Source organism: Spinacia oleracea, chromosome 6, assembly GCF_020520425.1.
Source record: "Spinacia oleracea cultivar Varoflay chromosome 6, BTI_SOV_V1, whole genome shotgun sequence".
Taxonomy (NCBI): Eukaryota; Viridiplantae; Streptophyta; class Magnoliopsida; order Caryophyllales; family Amaranthaceae; genus Spinacia; species Spinacia oleracea.
In genome coordinates, this window is record NC_079492.1 from 135,965,374 (window position 1) to 135,981,886 (window position 16,513).

At 35.9% G+C, this 16,513-nt stretch overlaps 1 protein-coding gene and 1 long non-coding RNA gene across 2 annotated transcripts; both read right to left on the reverse strand.

Annotated features, from left to right (window-relative positions):
* Positions 1–230: 230 nt before the first annotated feature.
* LOC130463997 (uncharacterized) lies at positions 231–682 on the reverse strand. Its single transcript, XR_008924277.1, has 3 exons — positions 570–682; positions 438–486; positions 231–345 (listed from the first exon to the last, which is right to left on the reverse strand). It is a non-coding gene; the product is annotated as an uncharacterized lncRNA (long non-coding RNA).
* Positions 683–2,718: 2,036 nt separating this feature from the next.
* LOC110794771 (exocyst complex component SEC10b) lies at positions 2,719–16,071 on the reverse strand. Its single transcript, XM_021999729.2, has 25 exons — positions 15,914–16,071; positions 15,655–15,717; positions 15,227–15,493; positions 15,037–15,111; positions 14,453–14,554; positions 14,199–14,249; positions 14,016–14,121; positions 13,714–13,833; positions 13,076–13,167; positions 11,488–11,656; positions 11,228–11,304; positions 10,929–11,027; positions 10,742–10,832; positions 10,147–10,232; positions 9,859–10,035; positions 8,676–8,729; positions 8,459–8,587; positions 8,186–8,278; positions 7,966–8,112; positions 7,648–7,745; positions 7,206–7,290; positions 5,103–5,161; positions 3,982–4,080; positions 3,821–3,904; positions 2,719–3,345 (listed from the first exon to the last, which is right to left on the reverse strand). The coding sequence occupies exons 2-25, from the start codon at positions 15,706–15,708 to the stop codon at positions 3,267–3,269; spliced, it is 2,493 nt and encodes an 830-aa protein (XP_021855421.1). The 5' UTR covers positions 15,709–15,717; positions 15,914–16,071; the 3' UTR covers positions 2,719–3,266.
* Positions 16,072–16,513: the final 442 nt, after the last annotated feature.

Here is a 16,513-nt window from a genome sequence, read left to right on the forward strand (position 1 = left end):
TTAACTTGGATTTAAAACTTGTCGTACTATTCGTATTTCCTTATTTCAGTTAATTGTTTTGGACCTAATATGTAATAGATTAATTATGAACCCAAAAGTTAGTTTTATGTTTTCCGCTGCAAAATTCTGAATAAGCCGTACGTTTTTACACGGGCGATAATACTTTGATAATTCCCTAGAGTTATATTTAAAAAGGGGTTATTTTAGAAAATGGGAATTGTCGGGGTGTTACAGAACATCAAATTATGAACAAATTGAACGAAAAGAAGGAGAAATGAAAAAGAACTTACAATATGTTGGCGAAATAGAAGAAGAATCGAGAATGACAAGTCGCAGCTACGAAACCTAAAAGACGACAAAAACCGAAAGAAAACAAAAACGAACATGAAATTATGAACAAATTGAACAAAAAGAAGAAGAAAAGAGAAGGAACTTACCAAATGTCGAAGAAGAACAGAGAAAATCACAAATCGCAGCTACGAAACCCTAGATCGAACAAAAAAAATGGCGATATTAGTACGAAGAAATGACGAACAAAGAAAAACAAGTAAAAATGCGAAAGAACTAACAGAAATTGAACGAAAATGAAGAAAAATCAACGAGATGAAGCTTTCTCTCTCCTCATATGGGAATAGTTGAACAGACAAGGTTTTCCTCTCTCTAAGTTTGTGAACAGTGATTTGAAATGAGGAAAAGAAGGGAGAAAGAAGCTTTTATACGCGATCCGAAGAGAAACCCGCGGTACTGACTTGACCCGCGAACGACCCGTGGATAGGGCGTCTGACTGGTCAGACGATCTTATTTAAAAGTTTGTATAGAATCTATTACATTAAATTAAAACAATAAAAGAATGTTCGATGTGCAACAAATGTAGCTTTTATTTTATTCAACTGTTCTATATTAGTTAGATTCAAGTTTCTTTTGTAAATATCATATGAACTTTTATCAATGAATTAATTTTATTAACGAAAAATATCACTTTAAAAAATAAACTATTTTCGCTTTTCTTTTCCCAAATGAGCCACTAGCGAAATGCAAATGGCAAAATGAAGTGGGTTGATTAAAAAATGTGCCATATGCCAAGAACTCATTACGGTTTTATTAATTGAGTACTACGGAGTACTACATTTACTATTTACTATCTGTATTTACTACATTCTCAAGTAGGAATGGTAAACAAATTTTCACGTAGTGACATTTCAAGGCGCGATGCACCGACCTCAACATATTTACCTTGACAACAAATGAATATTTTTTTAGGAAAAGTACTTTTTTTTGGATATATAATAAAAATTGCATTAAATGAAATATTATTTACCTAATACAACCTAAACAAGCTAATCATTAATTAAGATTTTCTGTGACCATTATACAAATTGCTAAAAACATAAAGATTATATGATCTCTTCTGATGACATTTGATAGATTAACCAATTTCATAGGTGGGACAATATGAGTGGAGTTTGTGCCAAAATGTGGAAAAATCAAATCCCACTATACTTGGACAAACAAAATTGAATTATTGGTAAGATTGGTATCGTTAATTACCCATGAACTAGTTTAAGCTTCGCAAAGAACGGGACCAATTTAAACATTTAAGCTGAGCACAAATCGAGGGCCTTCCTTTTTTTTTCTTGCCTCTTCAACATTGATTGGACCAAAACAATTCCGACCATTAAGTTATTTTTTCATTCTAAAAATATACTCGAAATTAATTTTCGTATTGGAGGTTATTTTTCAACTTGTTAAAAGGATAAATTGTTGATTTTAAGCTTAGAATGTAATCGCTCAATAATTTAGAAGCCAAATCACTAAGTTGAGATTATTCAAAACTAATCAAGAGTTAGATTTATTCTACAGAGATTAGTAAAAGTTGATATTATAGTGTTCTCTTCACCTGAATTTCATTTATCTTATCTTATCTTATTGGCCCTGAACTTATCTCTTATTGGCCCTGAACTTATCTTATCTTATCTTATCTTATTGACCCTGAACTTATCTTATTTTATCTTATCTTATCTTATTGACCCTTATCTTATCTTATCTTATCTTATCTTATCTTATTGACCCTTATTTTATCTTATCTTATCTTATCAGACCTGAAATAAGTGAAAATAAGGTGAAGAGAACAGAGCCTAATATGTCACTAACTTGAGAGTTGAGATTATTCAAAATTAACCAAGAGTAAGATTTATTCTATGGAGATTAGTGAAAGTTGAGATTATTCGATATAGACAAATATGTAAGGGGACATAACTTAATGATTAGTGATGACTAGTGAAAGATCGAATATCCCAAAATTTCAAATCAAATAACAAAAATTCGTACGGTAACTTTTGTGTAAGACCGCCTTACTGAAAAGATCACTTTGATTATTTAACTAATTGATTATATTAGTTAACTAATTATTTCTAGTGCTTAACTAATTATTTTCATTGTTTAACTAATTGGTTTCAGACTTTCAGTGCCTAACTAATTAGTTCAAGTGTTTAACTAAATGATTTTATTGCTTAACTTATATGACATCAAGGTGGTCATTTGTGTAAGACCGCCTTATATAAAAGTTTGTAAAATTCGTATAGCAAATTTCGAGTATTATATATGGTCCATCCGAACTTTCAAACTCCCGAGTCCTGACTAGTTTTAAGGTCCGTTTGATGCATGGATTGTATATTAAAAACACAATTACTTGAAGCGTTGAAATTGAAAGGCCATGTGTGTTGCACCGTTGCTCAAGTTTCCCTTAAATCAATGAAAATTGTGCTTGAAATACCCTAGCTGTTTGGTACAGGCAGCTGAGCTACAAGAACACAATGCCAAATAAATGAGATACAAATTTTCAATTCCAGACAAATGACTAAATCCTCAAATTACATCAATTAACTATCTACAATAAGGTTTCTCTCCGAAAGAACAACCATCTACTTGAATAAACCTAAGAAAATAACAAAATAGAAAGAAACCCAATATTTTGCCACACAAGCTGAAGAGAAGAGTCCACTGAAATTTACATATATAACAACCAAGAAAAGAATTGAAACTGAAAAATAAGAACTATCAACTATTATACAACTCCATTATGCTGTAACACTCCAGAATTACCCCCACATATCAAAGAAGCCAGTTTAATGCTGATGCCAGATGGTCGATGAAGTCCAGATCAAAGCAACGCAGCTCAAGATTTCTGGCAAAAGTTATCACCGCGGCTTCTTCATGAATGGTATAATAGGGGAACGATATGAACTCTTTCACTTTAACTAGCAACCTCAACCAAGACTTGGCCACAATGAGCTGAGTTTTGCCGCAAGTTTTGCAGACTTGTAATCATCCCGAAGCTGGATAAATCTGAATTGGTAATCATTGGGGGCACTTTTTTAGAAGAAAGCTTAACAAACAAATTTACAACAAAAAACAAAACTAAGAAAATAGAACTCGCTTTCTCTCTGTGCTTCTCTTTCTCGCTTTATTTCAGGGGCTTTCTGGGATCTTACAAAATGCAAATTTTTGGGCATATCTTTTAAGGCATTGAGAAAGAAATATATTGCTGTTTGGAATAGTTTGGTACCTAGAAGATTCGGGAACTAAGAACAGTGATGCGACTATGAAAGTAGAACTAAGAAAGAGATATATAACTTAAAAACGATTCCAAGTACTATTCTATCAGACGGCTACTTGCAATCTTGCAGAAAACAGGGGGAGAAAAAAGAAAATGAAACGCATAGTAATTTATTTTATTATTTGGCAATGAGCACAGCAGATGACGGGTCAGAAATTCTAGTATCATCCAACCAATGACACAAAAGTATAGTAATACTGGTACCTTTGTGCATCTTTGCGAATACTTGGGGTCCCCTCAAAAAGAGTAGAGAGACTTTCAGGAGCAACGATGAAGACATTGGCCAAACTGGAGACAAAAAACTTTGTTAGTTGTGATTTGTGACAAATGTTAAATGTCTAAGATATCAGTCTCGCGCATCTTACATTCCCAACACTTCAAAATGTTCATCAACAGAAGGAGCATTGAAGCTGCGCACAAATTCTCCATACTCTGTTATGTCACGTTTCAGCCGTAAACCCCCACTGGAAAGTAGAAACAATTACAGGGAGATGAAACCATAATACCATATGTTACTGAACATTACAAAAAATTGAAGTAGGAATAAGAAAGATATTTAAGAAATAAGGGGCATTAGAAAACTAATGTATTACATGTTAATATTTTGAAGTGGATATCTCTAGTAAAGATCAGATTGGTTACAAGAAAAGGTGCACGATCTTGAACTAGATCAGGAAAGAAACAATAGATAGCCGCATCAAATTGTTTTTTATGCAAATGACATGCTGCATCAATAACCATGCGCTTAAAGTAAAATCACATGCAACATTACAACAAGGCTAAAACAAGAAAACAGTTGATCCTTTCTTCTAAACAAACAGAAGTAGAAGTGGTTCAAAGCAGAGAACCATTGCGGATTCCTAAAATCTAATGCACATACAAAGATCACGTCCTTACTGTTTTTCTTCTTCCAGCTACTCTGCCACCATACCCCCTCCAAAAATGGGGGTTTTCTATGTTGTGTACATCCATATTGTAATGTCACTAAGAATGACCCTTCGTAGCCAGTAGCCAGTCCTTGGCTCAACTGAAGGAGTTGTTCAAAATGGGATTTTATCGAGTTAATTGAAAGATTGGACCGTTTTGAGAAGGCCAAACGGAACCACGATTATTACGATCAATTTTTCCTAGACAATTCAAAAAAGTAAGGCGAATAGAAGAGAGCCTTGATGGTTCATCTTTTGACTTTTGTACTAAAAGGAAGCAATGTAATACCACAAGTGCAACTATTCCAATAGGTTACAAAAAATTTACCCCCCCACCCCCACCCCACCCGATGCCCACTGCAGTAAACCCAGTCTAAGTCATTGACTTACCAAGCTCTACAGTAAAAAAACAATTAACCATTTGCATTCTATTTGAATGAAGGATTTTAGGCCAGAAATTGCAGGCATTTATCATGTGAACATAAGTTACTGCAGAGGCAAAATCACTCCAGGTGAAGGAAAAAAAAAGGAAATATAACATGTTATACAGAAAATATTACCTGGGATTGAAAGTGAACTTTTGCCAGTGACTGAGCAGCAACTTATGCAAGCGGTTTCCCTAAAAAAACAAACTAAATTGTCAAAATGTAACAAACAACACAAAAATCTAAAACACCATTTCAACGGAAGAGATTTCAGGCACTAAGTTGTCAACAGTGTGTTTCGCTATATGGTAATGCCACAACCTAGCAGCTTTTCTGAGATTATTCAGTGTGAAGTTACATATAGCACTCTGGTAAAATAACGGGTTTGCTGGCACTCGGTGCTTATGGTGGTGGACATTAGCAATTTAAATATTAAGCACACACGATAACGTTCATATTGTAAATAATGACTTTTACAATTAAACTCAGATACAATGTTGTCATGAGGAGTTGAGGACATGAGGTTTCCTCAGTTCATCTTGCTGGACAGCATAACTATTATACATACTGCAGCATATCCTTAATTACTCGCTCTGTTGCTTAATGTTCTACTCACTTTCCATTTTGAAGTGTTTCATAATTGCCTACTCACTTCTACTTTATTCTATTTTTGGCAAACACCTTTTACCATCTTATTCCTCTATCCCCACAATGTTAACACCTTTTCACTCACTCTCAGTCTCTCTTATTTTATCCACCTTTTTACTATATCTCTCTTACTTAATCCACAATTTTTCAAACTTTCCTAGAAACAAGAGTATACGTTAAGTGGGTAGGACATTTTGAGACGGAGGAGTACTTTTTTATAGCCTGCAGCAATTATGAGAGCCATACAAACCTCATATATATACTGATAGTCTAAAATTTTAGTCACTGAGTCTGGAAGGCCTTATAAACCCTCTTAAATTTTCCCTTAATTTTTATTACAATTCCAGGAAAAAAAAAAATAAGGGCATGATGATGTTAAGTTCCTGCATGTATCATTTGCGTTGTTGGTTTACAGTAAGCTTATGAAAACAAGCTAAGGAACTGTATTATATTATAGATAGGGCCTGCTTAATGTAACAGACTAGCACATCAATATTAAGATGGTTAATATGAAGTTCTTCGACATGCTATTAAGCAGAATCCATATGTTACTTTGGTACAGCTGTGCAGGATATAGAAGTTCTGAACAAAAATTAACATACAACCCACGAGTTAGACCAATAAGGAAGAGAAAACAAGTATGAAAAAGGGAAATACTTCCATTCAATTTAATGGTTCAACGTTAATTTACCACTTATCATCATGATTGAAGATTTCTTTAATTAGCCATCAAAATGCATAGTACTCCAACCGTTCCTTAACGTTCCACTCACTTTCCATTTTGGGGTGTTTCATAATATTCTACTCACTTCTACTTTATTCTATTTTAGGAAAACACCTATTAGGCTTTTACCATCTTACCCCTTTTCTCCACTAACTTTCTCTTACTTTATCCACCTTTTTTTTAGGAAAATTTGGTAATATTAATCCAACTTTTGGCCGATTTTTTTTTATTAAGTTCACCTACGACATATTTTTTAATAATCCCACCTTTACTACCCAACGACTTTTATTGGGCCTAACATGTAATAAACTTGTTGTAGACGGTAATATGTCTCTACGTGGAAGTACCCTCTCTCGATATATTCAGTCACTATCATCAATTCATCACCATCTCGTTGACTTTTTCACCGATTTTCGATCACTTAAGCCCAATAAAAGTTGTTGGGTAGTAAAGGTGGGGTTATTATAAAATATGTCGTAGGTGGGATTAATAAAAGAAAATCGGCCAAAGGTTGGATTAATATTACCAAATTTTCCTTTTTTTTACCCCCCCACACCTTTTTACTACGTATCTCTTACTTCATCCACCTTTTCTTACAGACACATTTTTTAAATTTTCCAAGAAACAAGACTCCGACTGAAGGGAGTATAAACTACACATAAAAGCGATAATTGAAATGATGCAGTATGTAGTCTATGTACACTTCAAGATAAAAGAGTGGAAGGCAAATTTTTAAACCACATGCAACAATGGAACTCGGTGGTGAAGAATAAAACATGATAAAAAGCAGTACTTTCCAGCACTCTTATGAAATACGAAGTATGCAAAAGTACATCAACATAAAAGGAAGTTACAAAAATTTATACCAATTCCGTGAGAAACGCCTGCTTGTTGAGACCCTCTAATGCAGTGAAAGCAGACTCCAGGACACGTGAGAGATATGTAACAACTCTGCAGGAGTAAAAAAATTGACATAAAGAACACAATTAATGCATTAGCTTCAATTTCTTTTCTTCTTCTTTTTTTCTGAGGGGAACATTAGCTTCAATTTCTAACTAAGCATCTAAGAATTACTTTAAAAAAAAGTCACTGAGTTTAAACTTTAAACAACATAAGTGACGCTCTCCCTCAGACGTTCAATAAAGAAAATCACAACTTTATATACAGAGTTGGAAAATATTAATACAATCATACAATCAATAGTGACATATGCTTGTAGATCTATGACTGATACGCTTTAGATTTAGTTCTGGCCAAACACAACAGAGGTAACCAAAAAACATTTCCCTAAATGAAGGAAAGAAGTACCTGGTACATGCACTAGTAGGCCTATGATCAGGAATAATCCCATCTTCAGGTGAGCGATAATCAGTTGCCTTTTGTTCAGCTGACAATAATCTTTCCACCTGCTCATGGGCCATAATACAGATTAAAGACCCTAACAGATAACATAACATGAAGATCTGTTTAGGCAATATGAAAGTCTCGCTGAAATCTGGCAAACCAGAAAATAAATCCACAATTGAACCACGAAATAAGTGTGTATTTGAATCTATCAAGTTCATGAAGTAAAAGGTTCCCTTGAAATTTGAAAAGTAGGAATTAATCAAGAATCAGGTATCACACCTCAGCCATCACAGTGTCAATGCATTGTTGTAGTCCTTTATGAGCTGCAGATTCTGCCTTAGACATTGCTGTAGCCATCTCTTCACATGATGCAGCATGTGCTCCATCAACAGGAAGTAAAAGCCGAGATATCGAATTGGCAAAATTCTGGAGAGAAAATGGTGTCTTTAGTAATGTTTCACTAAGGACAAAGGCAACAGTATAACCTAAATTAACATACTTGCTGGACCAAAGCAACACTACTGGCACAACGTTGTACAGCAACCATGAAAGATCTGAAACTGCTTTCACCAGCGGCAGCAGCTGCTTCTGCCTATACATAACCAAACGACATCAATTGAGCAAGCAATGAGGATGCCCAATATGAAAAAAGTGCTTTCATGTGTTAACGTCGTGATCTATCAACCACATATTAGAAGTATACTGTTTTCCTTATTGTCATTATATTACTAATGTTTCAAACAGCTGTTCAGTGGGTAAGACAAGTAATTACAGCGGAAGCAGCGGCAGCAGCAACTCTTCTGCTGATATTTGTTCCAAGAACAAATCTTTCCCGTAAAGCTGCAGCTTCTGTCAAGCCTTCCCTGGCCCGTTCAAGGCCTTCAGTTAAGTACTGACTGACCTGAGCGTACACAAATAGCCACGAAATGTAAGTCATAATAGTTTAGTAACCAAAGAAAATACCAGAAAGAAGAAGCCAACCCACTTACTTGATCCAAAAGACAAGTGAACACGGCTCTTACGTTCGCTGCAAGGACAGAAGGCTGTACAAAGATAATTAAAAGTTCACGTCATTCAACAACCATCAACAATTCCTCACACAATTTAACAATGACTGTACTAGATTGTCTTGCACTAATAAATAACCATATCAAAGAACTAGATGCATACAGCAGCAAATCCAACCATAATTAGCTCACTTTCCAGAATGTGGCACGTTTTGGTACATGGAATGGGTACAAGAACGTAACTCAATACCAAGTAATTAAACTAGTACGTGACAGTACCAGCGCACCATATACCACATACCAATACACACTAGTTCATGGTTCAGTGGATGATAACTTGATAAGTGAATTAGATAAATACTGCCTTCAACTCCACAGGTTTGGATCAATTCCCTGAATTACTTTTGGAATTGGAGACACCAACAGTAAGAGGGTGATACAAATTAAGTCAGACTGAAAAGTAGATCATTAGAGTGATATAAAAATGAAAAACATTAGCAGGCCAAGCATTCTCTAAGTTTCGACTATAAAGTACCTTGGAACGTCAGGATACACAAAAAGGTATTGAATTTCTCCACATTTAAGGCGCTCTGGAAAGGAGATCTAACCGTTCATGGACCTTACAGGATACATGTCTTTTTTTTTTTATGGAAAAGGATACATGTATTTGGGAATACTCCAGAGGGAATTTAGTTCAGTGTTTTAGTTAAGTTATTACCCGCCAACATAAATGTAGAGCATCCTCTGTTCTACATTAATAACTGACACGAAACAGATGCATATAAAATCTCAGACCAACGACAAGATACTCAAAGAGGGAATGGAGTTTCTCATGTATAAAAGGCGACAGGGGATAGGGTTGAAGCACCTTCATCTACCTATCCAAGACGATTTTGCAGAGGTGCACTAAAACGCACTTGCGGGATTCATAAATTCAGAACTTGGCAAAGCATAAGCATAAAAACATAACCAGCCTCCAGGATAGCCCATAATACATTCAAACTTGGTAGTGTTTTAGATTTCAACTAGACAATTAATGCAGATACCAGCATTTCATATAGCAACAAAGTCTTCACAAAAACGCTGTCAAGAATACACACAGACACAGAATGTGGAACTGTGGTAAGAAATATAAATACTAAGAGAACTTGAAAATAAGAATTACCTGCGCAGAAAATAAATTGCACCTGGATACAGCTTCCTCATTCCAGCGTACAAATTCTGTCACCACCGCGACAGATATCTGTTGGTGGTTAGAAGCTATAGAAGCTCCTTTAGATCGGCCAATACTGCCAGTTCCACTACCTAACTCGGCAAGACTTTCAGCACGCAATTCTTCCATCTACATGGTAGATTAAACATCAAGCAAAACCAATGATTAGAACATCGCTACAGGAGTACAGTCTGACAATATTCAGACATATAAAGGAAAACAGGTAACACGAGGCCCAACCTTTGCTTGGTATAGTTGCTTAAGAGAGGCCCTTTCATGTTCAGGGTACTCATCTTTATGTGCAGAAAATAGGGATTCCGTCAGACCTGATACAGAAAAAACGATCGGCTGTCAGCTAAAGGCTACAACACCTTTAGAAGGCTAGGCTCTATTAGCAGGTCTTAGGAAAATGATGAACATTGCTAGTGCCTAAGCACCTAACCTATCACAAAAATACAAGGCCTTAGTATGTGAGACATGATCGTCACCAGGAGTACTGTACGCTAAAAGAGTCATGACTACCAGCAATTGCTTTTATTTGGCGCCTTATCAAAATAGTACCACGTTGATAATATGCACATATTTGACCGCAGACAAATCCCTTGCACAATATGAGTTGTACTTTTGCATGTCATAAAGCATAGTAGAATAGAAGTTTTACAGAGTATATAGCAAGAGCAGTAAGAAACTAGACATTACTGGGGGGGGGGGGGGGGGGGGGAGTTTGTTATACATGAGGATCCTAGCTAGCCATTATCTATTTCAACAAAAATTCAAAAAATGCACCAAAAAAAGAAAGAACATAAAGCAAATATCGAATACCAAAAAGAATTACCCTCGACATCCAAGTCTCCACAGCCCACTGCACGAAGGTCTCTTGCAAGTTCCTGTGTTTTCTCATATGCCACAGCTAACATTCTGAGGTACTGCACCAAACGTGGGAAGAGAATGATGAGTTCCCCTAAACAAGAAAGCAATAAAAACATAGAAGAGGTAGCCCAAAAGATGGAATTACAACTTACCACCAGGAGCCCACCCTCCTCCATTGAAGGTGGATGCAGAAGAGATGGCTTCCGCAACAGCTTGTCTAAAAGGGCTGTGACTCGTTGTTCCAAAACTCTCTGCAACAAGTTACAAGAACAATCAACAAAAGGGCTTACCAATACATAAGGTCCTCATATACATATCTGGATGTTCAGCAACACTAACAGTATTGATGATTCCTAAAATTGACATTGGGAGAAACAGAACAAAAAGGATGAAATTGAGGAAGGACAAACTCCTACAAAGATACCATTTATCCAAAAAAAATATTGGGTACCTGAACAAGGATCGCCATAACTTCATTTGGAGAAGGGAAAACAGCCATTATCGTGGCAGATTCTTTTCTCACAGTATCTGTCACAATTTTTAAATGAAGAAGAAATTAGGAGGGCACAAAAGCCCCTGATTCCAGGATTTGAATCAGGTTTCCATTATCTTTCTTCGAATGTGAAGAAAACCTTCTTGTTTCATTTTGTCAATCCTCTTCATCCTCTCCTCACATTAAATCTTTATTGTGCATCAAGAGTGAAAACCAACCTGCGATCTCCTTGTATAGTGAAGAAAGACCACGAGCAACATTACTTGGATTGGCTTGTGAACCTTGCTCACCCAGAACTAATCTGTTGTCTGCACTCATGATCTCCACATCAATAAACATTGGACGTGTTGCCACATAGTGTTGCATGGCACTGCTACCGCGGTTAAACTGCTCAAAAAGATATATAATAACTCAATGATCTGGAAAATGACAAATTATCAACATCCTATTGCAAACCAAACTGAACATCTAATGAACTGGGAGAAGATAGAAACCAGCAACCACACTAGAACAACTCTAAGAAGTTTGAAGCATAAACTATAGTTCACTAATGTAGTCTTTCTCATTGCCAAAAGCAAAGTAATCTTTCTCACTTCTTAAGTTGTAGTAGTGTAATATATGAGATTGTGAGCAATGGTAATAAAGGAAAAGATTAACTAAATGAAACAATTCCAGGTGAGAGAAACAGAGAGACTAAGAGGAATAACTTAACAAAGTCAGAGGACACAAGGACACAAGACTTAAGAAATAAACTCCGTATCAGGGGAGCTCAGCAAGACTAAAAGTTTGGATACTTTGGGAGGAGCCTAAGCACGTTTAGTTAGGTGCACAACGATTGACAAAGCATGCCACGGGAGAAGAATATGGATTGCTAAATAGTTGGTAACAACTTGTGTGTCCCAGTAGGAGCTAAATGACTTAGCAGAAACATCTATCCAAGCAGAGGTTATAGTTCTCTTAAGATTTTAAACTAACAATTAAATCCATCATTTCATACCAATAATTCACTTCTTCTGCCAGGCTTAAGCCACTACTGAAATGAAATGTACCAAGAAGTACTGGAGACTTCAAGCTTGATCAATAATTTTGCAGACTTAAGTAGACCAGCTTGAAACCCAGGCAAGGAAGAGGAAGGTTGGGATTAATTTGTAAATATGACGTTTCTATCTAAAAATTCTTACTGTTTCTATTTCCTTGATTTTATAATGAAAACACCTAGAACAAGAAGGCTTTTCTGCTACATCCATCCCTTGAATAAAGCTAATCGAAGCTCCTACAAGATTCAAAGACAGGAATTGGCTAAATGGAGCCTCCAGGAGATGTACCAACCAAGTCATAATATCACATAAACTCAGACCACGGTCTACTTAAGGCCAATTAAGAAGGCATTTGTTTGTTAACTTTGCTATCATGAATGCAAGACATGTAATTCATCATATTATCCAGATAATTGTAAGGCGCGCAGATATTTGACTGATTAAGGCAAAAGGAAAATGGTGCGACAATATGGAGAGACCAAAAAGTTTTGAGAATGAGCACTGGATTATCTAATGCCCTAGGTACAAGGCACTAGATCAGCTGATGACAAAACATGGACTTTTGTGTCAAAAATAATCAACTTACTGTTGGAACCAAGACAAATGCTCAAGGAGTTATCACATCAAGTACAACAAACATAATGATGGCTCATCGAAATGCCCATTCTTGTAATTATGTGACGACAAATATTATTATCATGTGAACAAGGTAAACCACGTGACACTAGTATACCTCGTTTCTGGAAAGGCGATTGAACAGATGAATTACCTGGGACAATATTTTGGCACATTCTGCCATGGTTGATAATTCCCTTCTTTGTGATGCAGCATCAAATCTTTGTAATAATCTGTTCTCCAATTCTAAATAAGGAACAAACAAGTAAATTTTTTAAGAAGTAATCAAGACCCAAAACAAGGTCCAGAAAATTGGAGGCGGTTAGTAGACTTAAAATAAGAAACCATAAACCTACGCTTTGCAAACTTATTAGATTCATTGTTATAAAACATCGAATGCTCCAACAACCTTAACATTCCTCTATACATCTTCTGGATTAATGAGCAAGAATGATATGGAAGTCTTTACTATAAAATACTACGTAGCTGATATCAAATTCTCAAAAAATACTAAGCGGTACTTTATATGATTAATCAATGGCATACATCCAATGACAAATTCAAATGCTCCAACAACCTTAACGTTGCTCTACACATCTTCTGGATCAATGAGCAAGAATGATATGGAAGTCTTTACTATAAAATACTACGTAGCTGATATCAAATTCTCAAAAAACACTAAGCGGTATTTTATATGATTAATCAATAGCATACATCCAATGACAAATTCAAATTGTAGTGGATAACATTTATGACTAAAACAGAATACCTAAAGCAGAATAATAGACTAACCATTGCAATACTCCTGGAGATTACCAACAGCAACTTCCAATCCTCTACTGGCAGTGGCATTTCCTGTGGCCGATTGTACTCCTATCCCTTGTCTTCCTATATCTTCCTCGGCAAATTGCCCTATTCAAGCAGCATGAGAGATGGAAATATGAACTGGTGTTTTTAAAATTCAATGCATGAATAAAGAATAACAAATAAGACAATCCTCTCTGTTTGATTTAGTAATCGGGAATATGAACAATAAAAATCATCAAAACAACAGCATTATAAGCTCAACTTTATGGGTTAATGTGACATCTTACGTAGCTTCTGTGCAATTGAAGCTGCCTCAGCAACACGACTGTCATCAGAAAACAGAGGCGAAAGTTCCATAAGATCTCCAGGGGTGCTGTTGAACTCCATCAAATACTGCAAATTTTGATTTAACACTACATATTAGGCCGATTTTGACAAACTATCTCGGAAGTTCCAGTATTTAATAATACCTTTATCAGATCTATTGTTTGACTTGCAGTTTCTCGCTGAGCATCTGCACTCTGGCAAAATAAGATACTATATAGATTAACATCAGCAGCAAAACCAAACATATTTAGAAACTTTAAAACCAAAATAACACAAGCACGCATATCTTCAGCACCGAGTAAGTTGGGGTCCATAATGAACTAAAGATAATAAAAGGTTTTATTACATGGTAAGTTTATATCTAAAATAAAATTTAAATGCATAGAAGGCATTTCACCTGCAAATGATCTCCGATTTTAGCTGCAGTCTGTCCAACACTTGAAATGCGAGAATCCAACCTCGCAAAGCTATCAAATAACCCATCTACGCCTTTTTCCAGCTGAAAACAATAAATATAGAAGATATGATTAAAATTTATGACAATCAATTGTCTAACGACTTCACATGCAAGGTTTGTGGCTCAACAACTTTGAGAGAGTGATTCAGGAGCAAGATCTTATGCAATTTTCCAATGCAAAGTCAACAAGTCAGCATGCACTTAAAAATAGTTATTGGGAATGGAAGGAGCCGATAATAGTCTCAATTTTGTAGCTTGATGGAAAATGGTAAACACTCATGAATAAGGTATAGGACTTACTAACTTAGATAAACTCAAATTCTTATATGTCTAATTAGGCATAGGGACTTACTAACTTAAATCAACTCAGATATTTATATGTCTAATAAGGCATAGGGATATCCTCAAGCCATACCACTTCCTACACTTAAAATGACAAAAACAATAAGCTAGACTAAACAATAAGACTTATTAAACAGGATTGAATCAACAAGACGAAAGCACGATGCATTTAGCAAACTAACCTCAGCAAGTGTTTTTCGATGCTTAGCATCCTGTTGGGAAACCTCCTTTCTAAGACTGTTGAGCCTTGTATCAACCTTCATATGCCACCACATTCAATTTTAAAAAAAAAAATAGAGAAAAGCTCCAAATAAAACATTACACTAGAACACAATCAATTAATCCTTGATCACCGAAGCTTGAACAGAATACCTGCTGCCGGAGATCAATCAACTCCTTACAAGAATCCTTGAAGAGTGCCAAGAGAGCATCTACTTCTGGAAACAATGGCATGGCATTGGAGACCCCTTGTCCTACTTTTGTGACATCCGAGGACGAATTTCGAAAATTCCCATTTAACATTAAATCATTGCCACCAAAATTACCATGACCGTCGGCTGCGTCGCCGTCATCCTCATTATAAGATGGTAGTAACTCATTCACCAAATTACCAAACAATGCATCAAATGAAAAATCCCCCTACAAAAATAACAGCAACAATTACACCTCAAACCCCTCATTCTCTTCTTCTTCAACATCTTCTACTAAAACGGTATAAAGCAAATCGGCAATGCAACCATTTGAAACAATAAAATCCCCAAAAATGAGTACAATTGTAAGTTAGGTTACATTTGTTTTACCTTAAAATCTTCAATATCCAAAATCAAAGGCCCGTTACCAGTGCCCTCTTTCATCTCCTTTTTCTGCACAGAAAATGAATTGATTCCAAAAAACCAGATTGGAATTAGCTAGATTACAACCAAAGAAAAGTTCACTGGGTTCAACTGAATCCCCAAATCGAAAAAAACAAATAAAAATCGGAGCTCGAACGTCAAAACGAAAATGAAAAATTAAAAAGCTGTTAAGAGTTGGGATGCCGAATTAGGAGAGAGAAAATACCTAAGGGTGAGTGATTCAGAATTAGATTTAAGGGTGGTCCAACAGATTTCTGATCGATCTCGTCGGAAAGTTGCTTTGGCCGGAGCAGTTTGCTTTTGAAAGTTCTTATTTGTTCATCAAATTGGGGGAAGGTAATTTTGACGATGAAAGGACATTTTGTATGATGCGCGCGTGTTGCGTCAGCGCTCCGGACATAATCGAGACACCACACGGGCTAGTGGGCTACTACTCCTACGAGCCTACAAGCTGGCCTATCTACGACGGACTAAACTGAAATCTGAATTAGTTGGCTACCCCTCGGGCTCGGTCCTTCCATGTTACGAAGTTGTTACGGAGTACAAATGGAGTATGTCCCGCGTTACTACGTTAAAAATATTCACGTTTACTATTTTTTTTGCAATGATAACATGAAATATGTATATGAAGATTATATTGAGTGAACGACCCATAAACAGAGTGTCATGTGTCACGTATGCTTTCTTATAGACGTCTTTTAATATATTGTATATAAGGTTACACTTTCCTTTTAAACAAACTCGAGAAAATGATTGGAAGTAACGGAATGTTGTAAGGAAATAATAATGTGATTCTAATAAGAGT